We start from the raw sequence: 16241 nt of genomic DNA on the forward strand, positions 1-16241 counted from the left end.
AAAAAGGAATAATATACAAAATATTACTTCTGAAAATTGCGTTTTCTCCCTATCCTAGAGACCTCTGGGAAATAAGCCCCTGAGAGCCCAAGACCAGGTAAAATGTTTGTCAGAGAATGCTAGAAGTGTTATCTATTTGAAGTTACATAAATATTAGTAAAAATTAAATTGTGAGAATTAAAACAGGTTCTAAAATTGATACTAAATCAGTACCATCAGCAAATTTGAGAAACATAAGCACACATGAATTTATGTTGACTCGTTAATATATTATCGCTTTCTTGGGTTACTACTTAAAATCTTCACCTTTTGGGACACCTGTGTGACTCAGTTGGTTAAATGTCTGCCTTTGGCTTAGGCTGTAATCTCAGGGTCTTGAGTTCAAGCCCTGTGTTGGGATCCCTACTCAGTAGAGAGTTTGCTTCTCCCTCTCCCTCTGCCCCTCCTGTTCATACTCTCTCTTTCTGTCTCTCTCAAATAAATAAAATATTTTTTTTACAGATTTTATTTATTTACTCATGAGAGACACAGAAAGAGAGAGGCAGAGACACAGGCAGAGGGAGAAGCAGGCTCCCCACGGGGATCTTGATGGGGGACTTGATCCCAGGAACCAGGGGTCATGCCCTGAGCTGAAGGCAGATGCTCAACCACTGAGCCACCCAGGTGCCCTCAAATAAATAAAATCTTTAAAAAAATCCATACAAATCTTCACTTGTTTTCAAAGAAGCCTCAACTCGTATTTATAGTCAAAACCTCTATGCTAAATAATATATTACTATAGCATTAATCTTGGAGACCAAAATGACCCACCCCACCCTCCCAATCCCAAACATTTGAATAAGCCCGAAGACGTTGTTCTCCTCACCCAAGTGGTAAATTTCACTTAAGACCCATTATTTTAGTCGTGCTTCTTCTGTTTTTTTTTTTTTTTCAGAGTACTTGTCAGCATTTTCTCTTTTCCATTCCTGCCCCTAAGATAACAGATTGGAGATAGTGCTAAAAGCAGAAATCTGGCCTTTGCCTCACTCTCAGAGACATGATTTAGGAACTTGCTGGGTGTTATCAGTAATTTGTACTTGACCTGCAGGCCAGTAGCTGGAGTCTCCAAGGAAGGAGGGATGTGAGGGTTCTATACGATTCACGTCCTGCCAGTTAACAACTAGAGAATGACAAAGACTGAAGTGATCCTGACCGTGTGTCCATGTTCAGACACATGCTGGGCAGCAGAGAATGTCTTTTCTGCACTCAGATGCCGGGACATATTTTCTCCATGATGGATTCTGAGACTATAAATACACACACACACACACACACACACACACACACATATACATGTATATAATAATACATATTAATATATAACATACATATTAATATACATACATAGATTATATACATATATAATTTATATTCATATAATTTATATCATATATAATTTATATAGCTTTATAAAAACTTAACATCTACAAAATACATACAAAGTCATGAACTCTCATAGTGTTTACATGTATACTCTCAGGTTGCATATAATTCATATAAATAAACTTAAATCATGGAACTGGTGTATCTCAGTCATCTCCATGACAATCCCCTTGAACACTGGGAAGCATGGGAGGGTATATTTTCTATGACTGGATCTAAGGTAACTGTCAAAATTCAATTAGCTTTTTTTTCTTTAGTCAAAAAGATTTATTACATTTTTTTCTACCCAGAAAATTTCTGTCTAAAAGCTTACAGTTTTCCAATTAAGAACCCTAAATGGTAAAGAGAAGTAGACTTTGTGTCCTCATCTGGTTATAATTGGGTTCATACTGGTTCTGACAAAAATTTTTATGAATTATATATTGTAATAAATATTGCTTTAAAAATGAACAACTCCATATTATACATTTCAAAATAATAATAATAGAAGAATCCAATCTTAACCCGGATGCCAAAAAAGTAATTACAGGATGAAAAAAATGAAATATATATTTTAATTAAACACATCAATATCTCACACTAAATAAATATATAGTTACTGGCATTTATATTTGTAATGATTCAATAATTAAACCTGGGCATTCTATAGTTTTTCTATATCCTGAATTTATATTAGAAAAAAATAATATATAGATGCATACATGTATTTTTATGCATAGATCTGTAGCTGTCTGATAGTTTGTGTAAAAAAGATCATACATTATTTATTATGCAGTAGGTATTTTGACTGATGCATTTAATGTTTTAATCTTATTTACATTCTTTTTATGTTACTTTCACGACAATAACAACTTTTCCTGCAGTAAAATCTAATATCTACAGATGTCTTACTCATTAAAATAACAAACTTTATGATTTGGAGACAAGTATGTTTTATTTGGTAATAATTGTGCAAATAATATATTACTGACTTTTTAACTGAATCAAAATCCTGAGAGCTACCAACAGTCAACATAAACATGCTTGGTAGATATTTTATTAAATCAGAATCACTTTAAAATATTGTTTAAAATATCTAAGAAATGTTCTCAGAGAAAGTATCAATGTCCTATTTTCTATGTTTGAATGTATTTACCTTGCAAACAGTTCTCTTACTCTCTTACTACAGTTCTGTACATTTCCTATAAATGAAGAATCTCTTTTCATCCAATGTTGTCTATAGAGTGCTTTCTTTCACTTCAGGTGTTCTCATTTTTCACTACAAAATTATTATACAGAAGAAAGAGACCAAGTGGGAGAAGCATGACTATTTTGCTTAATGTGAATTAACCACATCACTTAATTGATTTGATCTCATAATGTATTATTTAGATCAGCTTGTTGGATGGTTTTGTCATTTAAAATTCAAGTAATGGAAACCATCAGCATTTTTCATTAGATTATTTTAATAGATGGACAACCTCTGCTGGTATCCGTAGTGCTGGTAGATGGTCGTTTCATCACTGTATGGAAAGATTTTGCAGAGAAACTATTTCACCTTTCTATGACGGCAGGTACAGTTCCTTTAACATGTCTGGTACTATTTCTATTTTCCTATTTGTTTGTGGACAATTTTCTGGGTTATCTCTAGGAGATTTTAGGCTAAACACAGGCACCAAAAGCAGACTGCCTGTCAAGAGGGAGATTGACAAAGAGAGACCTGAAGGCACTACGTAAGATTAAGTCTTGACTCTCCCTCGTGGCTGCATAATCCTGGACACGTTTTTCACATTTAAAAACTTATATCATTAACTTTTCTTAATAATGCACCTTGCTACTTTATTTCTAAAATTGAGAAGATACTATACAGTCATTATAAAACTAAGATGGGAATACACGTGCAGATCACTTGGCGGAGTATATGACACATAGTAATTTACTAGTCAGGATCATTGTCACCATCATCATATCAGAGTGGTAGGAAGTTCTGGTGTCTCAGGAAGCATCTCATTTGCAACAAGAAAACAGTTAACTGCTTACACATGCATGGTATGAATGCACGTGCCATGCAGTTCTCTTTTTTATCTCTGAACAGATTTAGAGAAGGAAATGGATGGAAATGAGTATTTAACAGTGTCCCATACACATATGTACACACCTGAAGCCAAAAAAAAAAAAGAATGATTAGTAAATTTTAAGAAATTGTCTTGTGTGTTTTTAAGCAATGAGAAATTGTAGCTCATGAAATTCTTCCGAAGGAAGTTTTCTATTTTTGTTTTGTTTTGCTTTGTTTTCAGAATAATTGCTTAACAGGCATGAACAAATAGAGCTAGTTGTGTGAATTCACTTATTTATGTATAGAATACACATAGTCTATACATATTCTATACCTATATACATATATTTTACATTGAAAAGACCATCGTTTCGGGCAGTAATGTTAGGTCACGTTTGCAGTTTAATTGCTTCACATAAGAAATATTCTTGCAAAAAGAGCATTGACTTCTAAAGAAATGGCTTTTCTGTTTATAAATGCATTCTGTCTTTTTCTCTGAAGGATGTAATTCAAGATGACAATACAGTAAAAAGGGCTTGACACAATGGCATGCGGAATTTCAAGGGGATTAATTTCTTATTCATGCAAAGATGTGAAAAACCTCTCCTTTCTAATGATTCAAAAATCTCTCACACCTGTTATACTTTCAGACTATAGTTCAAAAACGCATGTAATACAAGGAAAAATAATTTGATCATGGTGAGCTGCTCAGTATATTTCCCTTGCCCTCTCATTTCTCTGTTTAGGAATGGTGACAATTCAACAGATGCCATGTGACCTTTTTGCAGGTATTCTAAAATGTATGGTTTTAGAGTGGCAGGTAAAAGAAAATAATAACTCTTCATTTTAATGTTATGTTAAACTGGAAGGAATTTGAACTTCAGAGCAAAAAAAAAAAATCTGCTACTTCACATTGCTGATTTCAAGCTAGTTACTTAACCTCTCCAAGGCCTCAGTTCTCTTAACAGTAAAATGCAGAAAATATAGAACAGAGTGTCCTGGTGAATAGGGAATAAGATAACAATAAAGTTGCTGACAGAGCATGTACTTTTCCAAAAGTTCCAGTGCACTCATCCCTCACATTCCTCCCCAGTGGTTCTCATTTAGTTGCCCTCACATCTATGTGTTTGACCTTGAATCAATCCCAAATAAGCCTATTGCCTTATCCAGATTCTCTTTTCACTGGGTAAGATCTAGTTATCCTCTTGTCTCACCAGGACCTGAGCACACCACCTTGGCCTCCTAAGTATAATTTAGCCTCTTTCTCATGGAGATATTTTCATTTCCCTGTACCCTAGATTGTTTGTCTGGATCTCTGTCCAATTTTTATAATCCACTCTTCATCCATACCAATGGCAATTGTATCCTTCCACTGAAGAGCCTCATTATCATCCTTGCAAATACGAATACTGATGCTACGTAGGAATAGCTCTATTTCCTATACCCCAGATGAACATATTACATCCACAAAATGCAAAACAGGACCCACGTGATATCTTTTATATAAAAGTAGAATAGTCTCCCAAACTATTCCCCTCACTTAGCTATTATAGCTTGTCACAACTAAGAAGTAAAAAAATAAATAAATAAATAAGGAATTAAAAATAATCAATATTTTTTGAGTTGGGAACATATTCTTTATCAATGTCAAATGTTAGAGAATCAAATACACGATTTCTTTCTTCTATTTTAATATTTATATTTGATCTGTTTCCCTTAATAGCAAAGTAAGGAAAAGTGTTGCCATAAGACTCTCTCTGCATTATTAATTATAGCATATTTATATGAGCCATTTGTCACATATATCTCATTTGCTAAAGTATGATGACTTCTAATTGCTACTCATAACATTTGGCCATTACACTTTCTGATCACTAAGTAAAATATCCCCACTAAGAAAATGCATGTTGATGATTTTGAGAGAAAATGATAAAGTAATGAAAGATAAAAATCCATACAGCTAAAGAAATAAAATATCCGTTTGGTTACATATTCTCAGTGTTCTGTACTCTAGCAAAGAAGTCAAACTCTCCTACTGAGATGAGAAGAGGAAAATCATTTTGTTTTTGTTCCCTAAACTGTTCACCCAAATGAGTATCTAGAGCTTCAGTCAAGTTCCTTGTGTAACCAGTGATAGAGACTTTCAGTTTCTGTATTCAAAGTCCCAGGAACACTGAACTAATCCTTGGAAATGTACCAGAAATTGAAACCGGTACTGATTGGTGTTAAAAGTAATACTGCGAAAGAAAACTAGATGTAACGCAAGTGAGAAGTATTCATTTTCAGTAAGAAGCACAGAGTTACAGAGAAAATACAGGTGTGAACCATTCTATTATCATAGGAACTGTAACAATTTTCACCTATTGCAAAACTAAAATAAAATAAGACTAAAATAATGTAAATGTAAATAGCATCACTGTAATATCATCTGATGCTTCCATGGAAATGATTCAGCACGTACAGTAGTTAAAGAAAAGGCAGAGAATTCTTATGCCAATAGCATGAGAGAGCAAATAATATGATGGCATATGTGTCATAAATATGAGTCTTAAATCACAATGGAACATTCATATTTATATTACTTTTTCAAATAAGAAATTAGAGCAAGATTCTAACCTATTGAGAAGACTTTAATAAGAATCAATAACATAAGACTCTGTTAAATTACTGACTTGTATTATTTTATATTAAAGTCATGCTGAGCATGATTCTAATGGAAAATGAAACTCTTAAATCATTTAATTTTTGTCTATTGGCTTCTGCTGCCTAAAGACCAAAAGTGTCTGGAAAAGTATTATGATTTCTATAACATTCAATGAAATGTGAGAATTATTATTATTATTATTATTATTATTTTCATTTTTTTTTTAGGCCATGCTAACTTAAACTCAACAGGAAAGCACCTACTTTTGGGGAATCGAGGTGGATTGTCATTGACATCGGTGAGGGTGATGTTGACTACTGTCGTTCCGGCTAACCCTCCTAGTTGTCCGCCCATATCCTTGGCTTGGATGAGGACTTGGTATTGTTCTTTGACTTCCCTGTCCATGTTTGGCAAAGCTGTTCTAATCACACCTTGAGGGAAAAAATAAATAAATAAAATAAATATTACAAACATTCCGTTTTCTGAGATCAGATAGCCTGCAACAAGAAAATGCGTCTATCCGTCTATCTGGATTCACTAGCAAAGACATAATAACAAAATTATGTACCTTTTTAAAAGTGAAACATTCAAAAGGCCCAATAGTTAGATATAATTAAACACGTTATGGGAACAGCTGTATAATGGAATGCTGTGCTGCAAAGTGGAATATGGTCAAAAACAATGGATCAGCTCTAGAAGGTGGCCATTCATTAAGTCAACCAGGTCAGACATGATTTAAAAAGAATGATTCTATCTGTAAGAGGAAATGAAATTGTTAAACAAGATCAATTAAGTATATATTCAAAAACTAGGTGGTTGCACTGAGTGTGAGGTTCATATAAAGAATGCTATTTTCTTCTCCATTCTAAACTTCATTTTCTAAAATACATTTATTCAACATTTTATTTATTTTTTTAAAGATTTTATTTATTTATTCATGAGAGACACATGGGGGGTGGGCAGAGACACAGGCAGAGGGAGAAGCAGGCTCCATGCAGGGAGCCCGAGGTGGGACTCAATCCCGGGTCTCCAGGATCACACCCTGGGCTGAAGGCGGCGCTAAACCACTGAACCACCCGGGTTGCCCTCCTTTAACATTTTAAACACACAAAATATCTTCTCCGGGTATTTTATTTCATCCCTCAGGATTCTTCCTAATTATTCTAGCCACAGAAATTTCACTTAGATCTCATTAAGCAATGCCACTGCAGGGACCTTGTCTCTCTTGTCGCCAAGTTACTCTAGCATCTAGGACAGCGTCTGCCATTTAGTAGGCACTCAATAAGAATGTGTCAACCAACTGACTAGTTGAATGACTGGCTGAATGAATGAATGAACATATAAACAATTAAGTTCACAATCATGAATCATGCAGTGTATATGCATATCGACATATCCCACTCATTTTCTGCCCTTGTCTCCAAGGATAGAACTAATTTATATTTATATTTATTCATAGTGAAATAACTAAAACCTCCTGGATCTGTTGCAAGTAAAATTATGAATAAATTTTATACCATATTCCAACCTATAGCCAATGGTTTTAGAGAGAGATTGCAAAGCATTTGTCTTAAACCCCTGTATCTTTAATAGTGTTGTTTCTTAAGTAACATAGCATATATGAATAACAAATATACATACTGGTCACCGACACGAAGCATAGCATCCAAAACCCCAACTGAGAATGGGTGACGGGCACGGAGGGGGACACTTGACGGGATGAGCGCTGGGTGTTATTCTGTATGTTGGTAAATTGAACACCAATAAAAATTAATTTATAAAAAAAAAAAACCCAACTGAATTATCTACTCGCATTTTTTTCTGCCCCTTTCACTATTGACTTACCAAATGCTGTCCTGTTGCTAATTAAGAATTAACTCTAATCTGAGATGTCTTCTGACCCTCAGCAGGAAATGGTTGCAAAAGAGATGAGCTCTACTTTTTTTGCTACTGCTGTTTACCCAAGCATTGGTCCCGACACTCTATTATTTCCATCTGTTTTTCCTCTCTTCAGCTCGGATCCTTAATGTTTCACCCCCAAGTCTCTTAGTTAAGATTTTTCATCTCTGCCATTTCAGTGCCCTGGTCCCACATGCCTTAAGTTACATGAATTCTGCCTGCCTGCGAATGATTAAATTTTCTAGATAAACAACTGGGTTTAATTTACATGCATGCTCTAGTGTCCTGTTGTTGACTAGATTTATCTTTCCCCAGTTCATTTCCAATATAGAAATTATATACATGTATATTTATACTTTAATATATAATTTTACTTTACTCGGTTCATTTCTAATATGATAATGTATAAATTTAAATTTTATACTTTATATTATATATCGTATGCATGTACATTAAGATGCTATGAAAAAGAGAGGACATGGGCATCATCACACTTATTTAAGACTAGGGTTGTTTTGTTTTTGTTTTTCTGGTAAGTCATTACAATTATCATCGAGACATCACTGCCCTGCCCTCCTGTTCCAACCTGTGTCTGAGAGGTGACCTATCTGGTGCTTTTAGCCCTCCCTTAGTGTCATGTCCCTGGAATGGAAGACATCTCTTCGATTTAGAGAGGAAAGGACTGCATATGTAGTTCCAAAGAAAAGCACTGATAACCATGATATGCTTCCTCTCCTCCACCACCATTTCCACTCAAGAGCCACTACCTCAGAGAAATAAAATATGGCATTTGTAGAATCTTGTTCAGAGTGGAGCCTGGGAAATCAGGCAAATTACAAAATTCAAATGTGAGAAGAGAATCTTAAAACATTGTGGCCTATTGTAACAGCCTGGTGAAGAACAGTCTCTTTTCCAAGTAGTTCCCCTTCTTATGGACCACCCAGTTTGCCAACTGCCGAATCTCTGAAGCCAAACAAACAAAAATGGATTGCAGGGTCTTGAGGGAGGAGCAACGTTACCAAGGATGGAGCTCAAGTGCTTCTAGAGTAGAACAGAACCCGCAAAAGGAAGTGCCACATTCTGTTATTTCCTGTCTGAGGTTTAAGTTCATGCCTTCATCCCTGTTTCTTAGTATTTGTATATAAAAACATAGCAATAGCCTTGCATGATAATAGCTGAGTCTTGCAAATTGAATTTTGCAGGACGGTATGAATACTCCATAGTAGTAATACCACAAGATTGAAGTAATTAGCTTTAATTCTGAACCAAACCTTATTTAATAGAAAAAAAAAAAAACAAAAAACAAGTGGGTAGGCAAGTGTACACCGAATCCTTGTATGATTTGAATGTCTTGTACCTGACGAACTTCTGAGCATATGTCATTGAGATATTAGAGTAAATACAAGTAAGAGAAGAAATAGTGGGATTTTATTTCTGCCAGTATGAATGGAATTACACAGTCAAGAGAGTTATACATGTAATATATCAAAGGACACCGCTGTGCCACGGGACACTTTCTCTCTCTGCAGTGACCCTCATGTTGGATGCAAGCCCCTCAGTCTTGATGGATCTCAGCTTACTTTGCAAAAATGGGCTTAACACTGATAACATTTTGAGATGAAAATAGTATAATATTTTGTAAGAAAAATCACAAAATATTACACATGCTAATCTAGTCTTTCTTTCTTTCTTTCTTTCTTTCTTTCTTCTTTCTTTCTTTCTTTCTTTCTTTCTTTCTTTCTTTTGGAATTGAGGATTGGAATTCAGGACTCAGACATGGACTCAGCATTTGCACTAAAATACGCATTTCATTCAGGCAGCGTCATTAAATTCCATGGTATAATGGTGAACACTCCTCCATCTGCCACTGTACACCCTTTTCTACACTTCATACACTAGATCCACCTCGTACACTTCTCTAGACTTCTCTCTGCTCTCTGGCTTTTCAGTTGGGATGGGCCCAAATGGCAAGGGGTAGAATGGCAGAAGACAATGAGGTTGGTTTTTCTTTGCATGGAGAGCCCCACACCCACATGGTCTCTGGCTATGCCCCACACCGCACGGGTCTCCAGGCCCCTACCGTGTCCTCACTCCTAACGTCCTCAGCACAGCCACCTGTTATGCGTTCTCCAGATTCAACCGCATTCCACATGGTTTCCCTCAGTCTGTTTGCACTTTGAAAAAACAGTCTTTTTGTGAAACTAATTTCAAATTACCCAACTGGGTGTCCTCTGCTTCAATGTGGATAATAATCGATACAGTCTCTGTGCAAGGTTCTTTGGTGAAATGTACCTGCAATGGGTATGTATTCAGGTGAGGGTCAAGGAGACCATAAGGAAATACTTACACAATGAAGCTGATTTCAGATGGTGATTCGTGTGATAGGGGAAATGAAATCAAGTGCCTTTGACAGTGGTGTCAGAAAAGTCATCTCTGAGAAAAGGCTTTAGAGTTGCAGTGTCAGAGAAGTGGAGGAGACAGACCCGAAAAGAACACCAGATGGAGCAACCCAGGGAGGGAAACAGGAAAGGCCTTTGTAGGAGTAGGGGTGGTCCCTCCAAAGCATACCAGAAGAGTCCATGAGGGCGCAGGACATCGCTATGGGAAGGACAGGTAAAATAAGACCACAGAGAGGAAAAGAAGAAGTAACATAGGGATTTCAAAGACAAATGAACTCTCTGGGAAGCATCTTGAAAATCAAGCAGCGTACGCAACTAAAAGGCTTCTGCACAGCAAAAGAAACAATCAGGAAAATGAAAAAGACAATCCATGGAATGAGAGAAAATATTCACAAATCATGTATCTGATAAAGAGTTAATATCCAAAATAGAAAAGAACTCATACAACTCAGTAACAAGAACAACAGCAACAAAACAAAACAAGAAAATGAACAACTTGATTTAAAAATGGGCAGAAGAAATGAACAGATATTTTCTCGAAAAAAGTTATAGAAAAGGTCAACAAGAACAGGAAAAGGTACTCAATGTCGTCAATCATCATCAGAGAAATGACAATCAAAGGATTATCACCTCACGCCTGTTGGAATGGCTGTAAGCCAAAAGACAAGAGATAACAAGTGTTGGCAGATGCAGAGGAAAGGGAGCCCTTGTGCATGGTTGGGGGGGGATGTAAATTAGTGCAGCCACCGTGGAAAACTGTGCCAAGGTTCCTCAAAAAAATTAAAAACAGAAATATCATATTTTCCAATGATCTCATTTTTGTGTATATACCCAGGGGGAATGAAAACAGGATCTCAAAGAGGTATCTGCACCTTCGTGGTCATTGTAGCATTATTCATAAAAAAAAACAAGATACAGAAACAAGCTAAATGTTCATCAAGAGTTGATTGGATAAAGAAGATATGGTGTGCACACACGCACACACAGACACGGAATGTTAATTAGTCAGGAGAGTGAAGGAGACCCAGCCATTCGGCACCGCATGGATGAACCTTGGGGGCATTACACTAAGTGAAATAAGAGAGAGGTAAGAAATATTCTACGATATTATCCATATGTAGAATCTAAAACAGATGAACTCAGTGAAAAAGAGTAAAATGGTGGTTACCAGGAACTGTGGAGTGGGGGCAATGGGAGATGGTCAAAGGTACACACTTCCGGTTATGAGGTGGATACCTTCTGGGCATCCACTGTACAGCACGATGATTATAGTGCATATGACTATATGATAGGCTTGAAAGCTGCTAGGGGAGTAGCTCGTAAAAGTCCTCACCCCAGAAAAGGGATGGGAATTATGTGACGAGATGGAGGTGATGGCTGACACTGTGGTGGTAATCATCTCGCAATATTAAGGGCATCGCGTCAACACCTTGTAATCTTAAAAGTACACGGTGTTGTATGTCAATTGTTCCTAATCAAGCTGGAAAAAAATGTTAATTATTATTTTGAGACTACGGGGAGCGAGGGAGGAACAATGCAATGATGGGGTCTGCTCTCCACTCACTCAAGATTAGAGTCCAAAGTCTATTCTTGAAAGAGACGTCATGGTGGTGAGGCAAGAGTGTGAACCACGTTAACACTGTTCCTCTACTCAGAAATCCAAGTCACTCAGAGTAAACGCTTCACACAATCTCCACCTTCCCACTTAACGCTCTGATCTTACCTTTCACAACTCCCTCCTTTGGTCACCAGGGCTTTGCACAGTCTCTTCCCTCTGTGGGGAAAGTTCTTCTTGTGGTTTATGCATGAACAGCTCCTCTACTTCCTTCATCTTTTCTCAAAGCCCTTTTCATAGGACTTTGTTGGTCTTTCTGAAACCTACAATTCTATGCTGATTTAGTTTCCCATTTCTTCTGTAACAAATTGCCACAGACCAAATGGCCTAAAGGCAACACAAATTATTATCCTCTTTTGGGGGGCTGGGGCGGGAGCAGAGTTCAACAACAGAAATGTATTTTCTCCTACTTCTGGAGGCTGGATGTCTGAGATTAAAGTGTTGGCAGAGGTGGTTTCTTCTGAGGCCTCTCTCCTTGGCTTATGGATGACCAGCTTCTCCCTATGTCTTCACTTGGTCTTCCCTCCAAATTTCCTCTTCTTTTTTTTCCCCCTTTTTATTTTTTGAACTTTATTTAAATTTTATTAATTAACATATAATGTATTATTGGTTTCAGAGATAGATGTCAGGGATTCATCAGTCTCATATAACACCCAGTGTTCATCACAGCATGTGCTTTCCTTCATGCCCATCACCCAGTTACCCCATCCCTTCACCCCCCCCATCCACGATTTGTTTCCTATGATTAAGAGTCTCTTATGGTTTGTCTCCCTCTCTGATTTCATCTTGTTTTATTGTTACCCCTCTTGCCCTATGATCCTCTGTTTTATTTCTTAAATTCCACATATGAATGAGATCATATCAGAGAAAGACAATTATCAGACTTATCCAACAATTCTGGAGGTCAGAAGTCCAATATGGGTCTTGAAAGCCAAAGTCACGGTTGTGGCTAGATGCATTCCTTTCTGGAGGGTTTTTGTCTTCCAAAAGATGTCTGACTTCTCTAGCCCCTGACTTTTTTTCCTTTGTTTCTAAGGCAGCAGTACAGCATCTTCAAATCTTCCTTGGACTCTGACTTGCCCACCTCCCTCTCTCACTTCTAAGAACATGTGTAACTTAACTGGGCCCATATAGACAATACAGGATAACCTCCCCACCTTATCTGCAGGTGAGTAGCAACTCTAATTCCATCTGTAACTTTAATTCCCCTTCCTTATGTAATATAATATAATCATGGGTCCCAGGGATGAGGACGTAGACATATTTGGGAAATCATTATTCTGCTTACCACACATAACCCTCCCCAGCACTCCCTATGCTCTTTCTCTACTTTATCATTTCCTCCTTAGCCCTTACTGTTATTCAAAATAAAATGTATTTCGCTTACTTGTGTTCATTTTGTATTTCCCTAAATAGCATGAATATTCCTGAAGGTAGGCAATTTTGCCTTTGTGTTTTTTGTTTGTTTGTTTGTTTGTTTTTCCTGGTAGGAGACCTAGTTCTGGAGCAATGCATAGCATATGGTAGGCACACAATAAATATTAATGAAATACATAAAATAACATATAGCAATAAGCTTAGGTAAATCATGGAAAATTACCATACATCCTTCAAGAGAGATGATAATTGAATTTGTTACTAGTAACCTTGGTCATTATTGATGGTTGATCATGAGAATACTCATGATATTGAGTGACCTGAAGTGGTTAGTATAAATCTATGTGCGTGACAGCTGGTATATCATAAAAAAAAAAATACTATTTTTACCCCTGAAAACGATATCTCTTAGTAGATCACAGACTCTAGTGTTGGCCATGTCATGATTAACTTTTTAAAATATGAAACTGAAGGAAGCATTAGCAAATATATTTTAACGCTCAAACCTTTTAGGAATTGCTAATAGATGGTGGCATAGAAAAAATAATTAGAGCTAAAGATGGAAACCTTAACTTTAGCACTGACAATAGAAATTTGCTGTTTTTCAATTCCTCAGCTAAACTGTATTTAAAAATACTTGTATAAGACCTGCTTTTGCAGCAATTGATATGAAAACCCACTGAGTTTTCTTTTTACTACATTCTTAAGTTAGCCTAAAATGTGAAATGGGGTTTTCAAAAGCTAGTTCAATCTTTAAAAATATTAATAGGAATGTTTGTCTATCACTGCACATTGGACATGTATAATTTACAAAAAAATGTTGTCAATAATCCAATAACATGGGGGATCCCTGGGTGGCGCAGCGGTTTGGCGCCTGCGTTTGGTCCAGGGTGCGATCCTGGAGACCCGGGATCTAATCCCACATCGGGCTCCCGGTGCATGGAGCCTGCTTCTCCCTCTGCCTGTGTCTCTGCCGCTCTCTCTCTCTCTCTCTCTGTGACTATCATAAATAAATAAATTGAAAAAAATTAAAAATATTTTTAAAAAATCCAATAACATATTTTAAGGACAAGAAGAGTTATCAGGTTATCTTCAGGAGGAAGGAAATCTAGAGACCCTCTTCCCACCTAGAGTATACCTTAGCTATGCTTTGGGACTCAGAAGTCACTTCTCAGGGTCTCTATCCTCAGGAAGCCATCCGCTCAGTCTGCATCAGTGCCTACCAGCCATACTATGTATCAGAGAATTTTATCCTACAAAATTCAGCTGTAATCTTCTGAGGACCTGGTGGCCTCCTTCCAATAGAGGAGGATCCATTTGAGGATCTACTAGACTCATCTTGGTATCCGAGGAGCAAAACACCTGTGAGGCCATTGCTTATAGAGAAATATGCATCAAATGAACAGATAGATCCAGCACCACCAGCTCATCGTTCATCATCTGTTTTCACCCTCCCACTAATGGGAAGCTCACAATCCCATGAGGCACTCCTCTTATTTACGGACAAATACTGACATCTTCTTCTATGTATATAAAACCCAAATTCTTTCTTCCTGCAACTCACACCAACCATTGACAGCCGTTTTCCTCCCAAGCAGCAGCGAATACAGCCACTCCTCTACTGCATAACAGCTCTACCACTTGCCCAAGTCATGCATCACATGCCCCTGGAGTATTTTCCTTTTAAGGCCAAACATTCTCAGGTCTAGCTGCTCATGTGTGCATTCCATGATTTCTAAAATAAGGCAAGTCAGGTTCACGCAGAGTTCTCGGGGAGTGAGATGATGCAGGATACAGGTGAATCATTCACAGGAGCACATTAGTCACGCAATTTCACTACACATGTGCAAGACATTACCAAATAGGTAATATGCAAAACAAGAGCTTAATGATTGTCTATTTCTTTGACCTATTTTTCCAGCCTTATACTTATTAGTATCTATTGCTTTCCTTGCTCTCCCCGTGTCCATAATCAGAGCTTGTCTAAATGCAAAAAGTATGAAAGGCATGACGACTGTGTGTAGACAAGCACTCTTATTTTGCTCTTGGAAAAAGAATGTATTCTTTCTTTTGTCAGCTTCTCAGCACTGAGGTGTCTGAATCTCTCAAACTTTCCTCTGACTTAATATCAAAAGCATTTCAAGCCATGAAATACTGTAGATATTTATATGGCAGTACCAAAGTTAGCTCAAAATATAGTCTCATCCATGCTTTAATTACACTATAGGGATAAAAACACCAACACATTGTTAAAGACCTAAAAGAACAAATAACAGAAAGACAGGAAGTTTCACGCAGGACAGAGGCCTGGAGATTACAGCTCCTGAATAAAAAGAGACAGTCTGACTCAAAGAGTAAAAAATCTTCAGAAAATGTCAGTTCTCTCTGCAACATTTATCAGATTTCCCTAAACAGACGCTAGGATGGAACCACAGAGCATGAAATATCAGAATGTGAATAAAAGGGAAAAAATGTAGCTCATGCATTCAACCCTGGCCCCACTCAATTGTTTTCATATGGATCTGTAAAAGCATATATAAATACATAAAATAAAAACTTATAAATATACATGGTTTTTGACAATTCACATAAATGAAAAGATATTGACAAAAAAAAAAAAAAACCTCTGGATAGGGATGGCAGTGGTGGTTGTACAACAATGTGAATGTTCCTGATGCCACTCAAAGTGTACACTTAAAATGGTTAATATGGTAAATTTTATGTTAAATGTATTTTATCACAACAAAAACATTTAATGTTAAAAAACTGCCGAAGTAAAATGAATAATGACACTTGTTCAATTAGGGCTCAGATCACTTGGAAAAATAGAACACATAGTCACCACGTGAT

At 36.9% G+C, this 16241-nt stretch overlaps 1 protein-coding gene across 2 annotated transcripts in view; it reads right to left on the bottom strand.

Moving 5' to 3' along the window:
- Positions 1-16241, bottom strand: part of CDH12 (cadherin 12) — a 248093-nt gene that overhangs the window by 67579 nt on the left and 164273 nt on the right. For both annotated transcript variants that reach the window (XM_055325524.1, XM_055325523.1), the window contains one exon: positions 6365-6532. In XM_055325524.1, the coding sequence (XP_055181499.1) occupies positions 6365-6532 (168 nt within the window). The remainder of the gene's footprint in view (positions 1-6364; positions 6533-16241) is intronic.

The sequence above is a fragment of the Nyctereutes procyonoides genome, unplaced genomic scaffold (genome assembly GCF_905146905.1).
Source record: "Nyctereutes procyonoides isolate TBG_1078 unplaced genomic scaffold, NYPRO_anot_genome, whole genome shotgun sequence".
In the NCBI taxonomy this organism is placed as follows: Eukaryota; Metazoa; Chordata; class Mammalia; order Carnivora; family Canidae; genus Nyctereutes; species Nyctereutes procyonoides.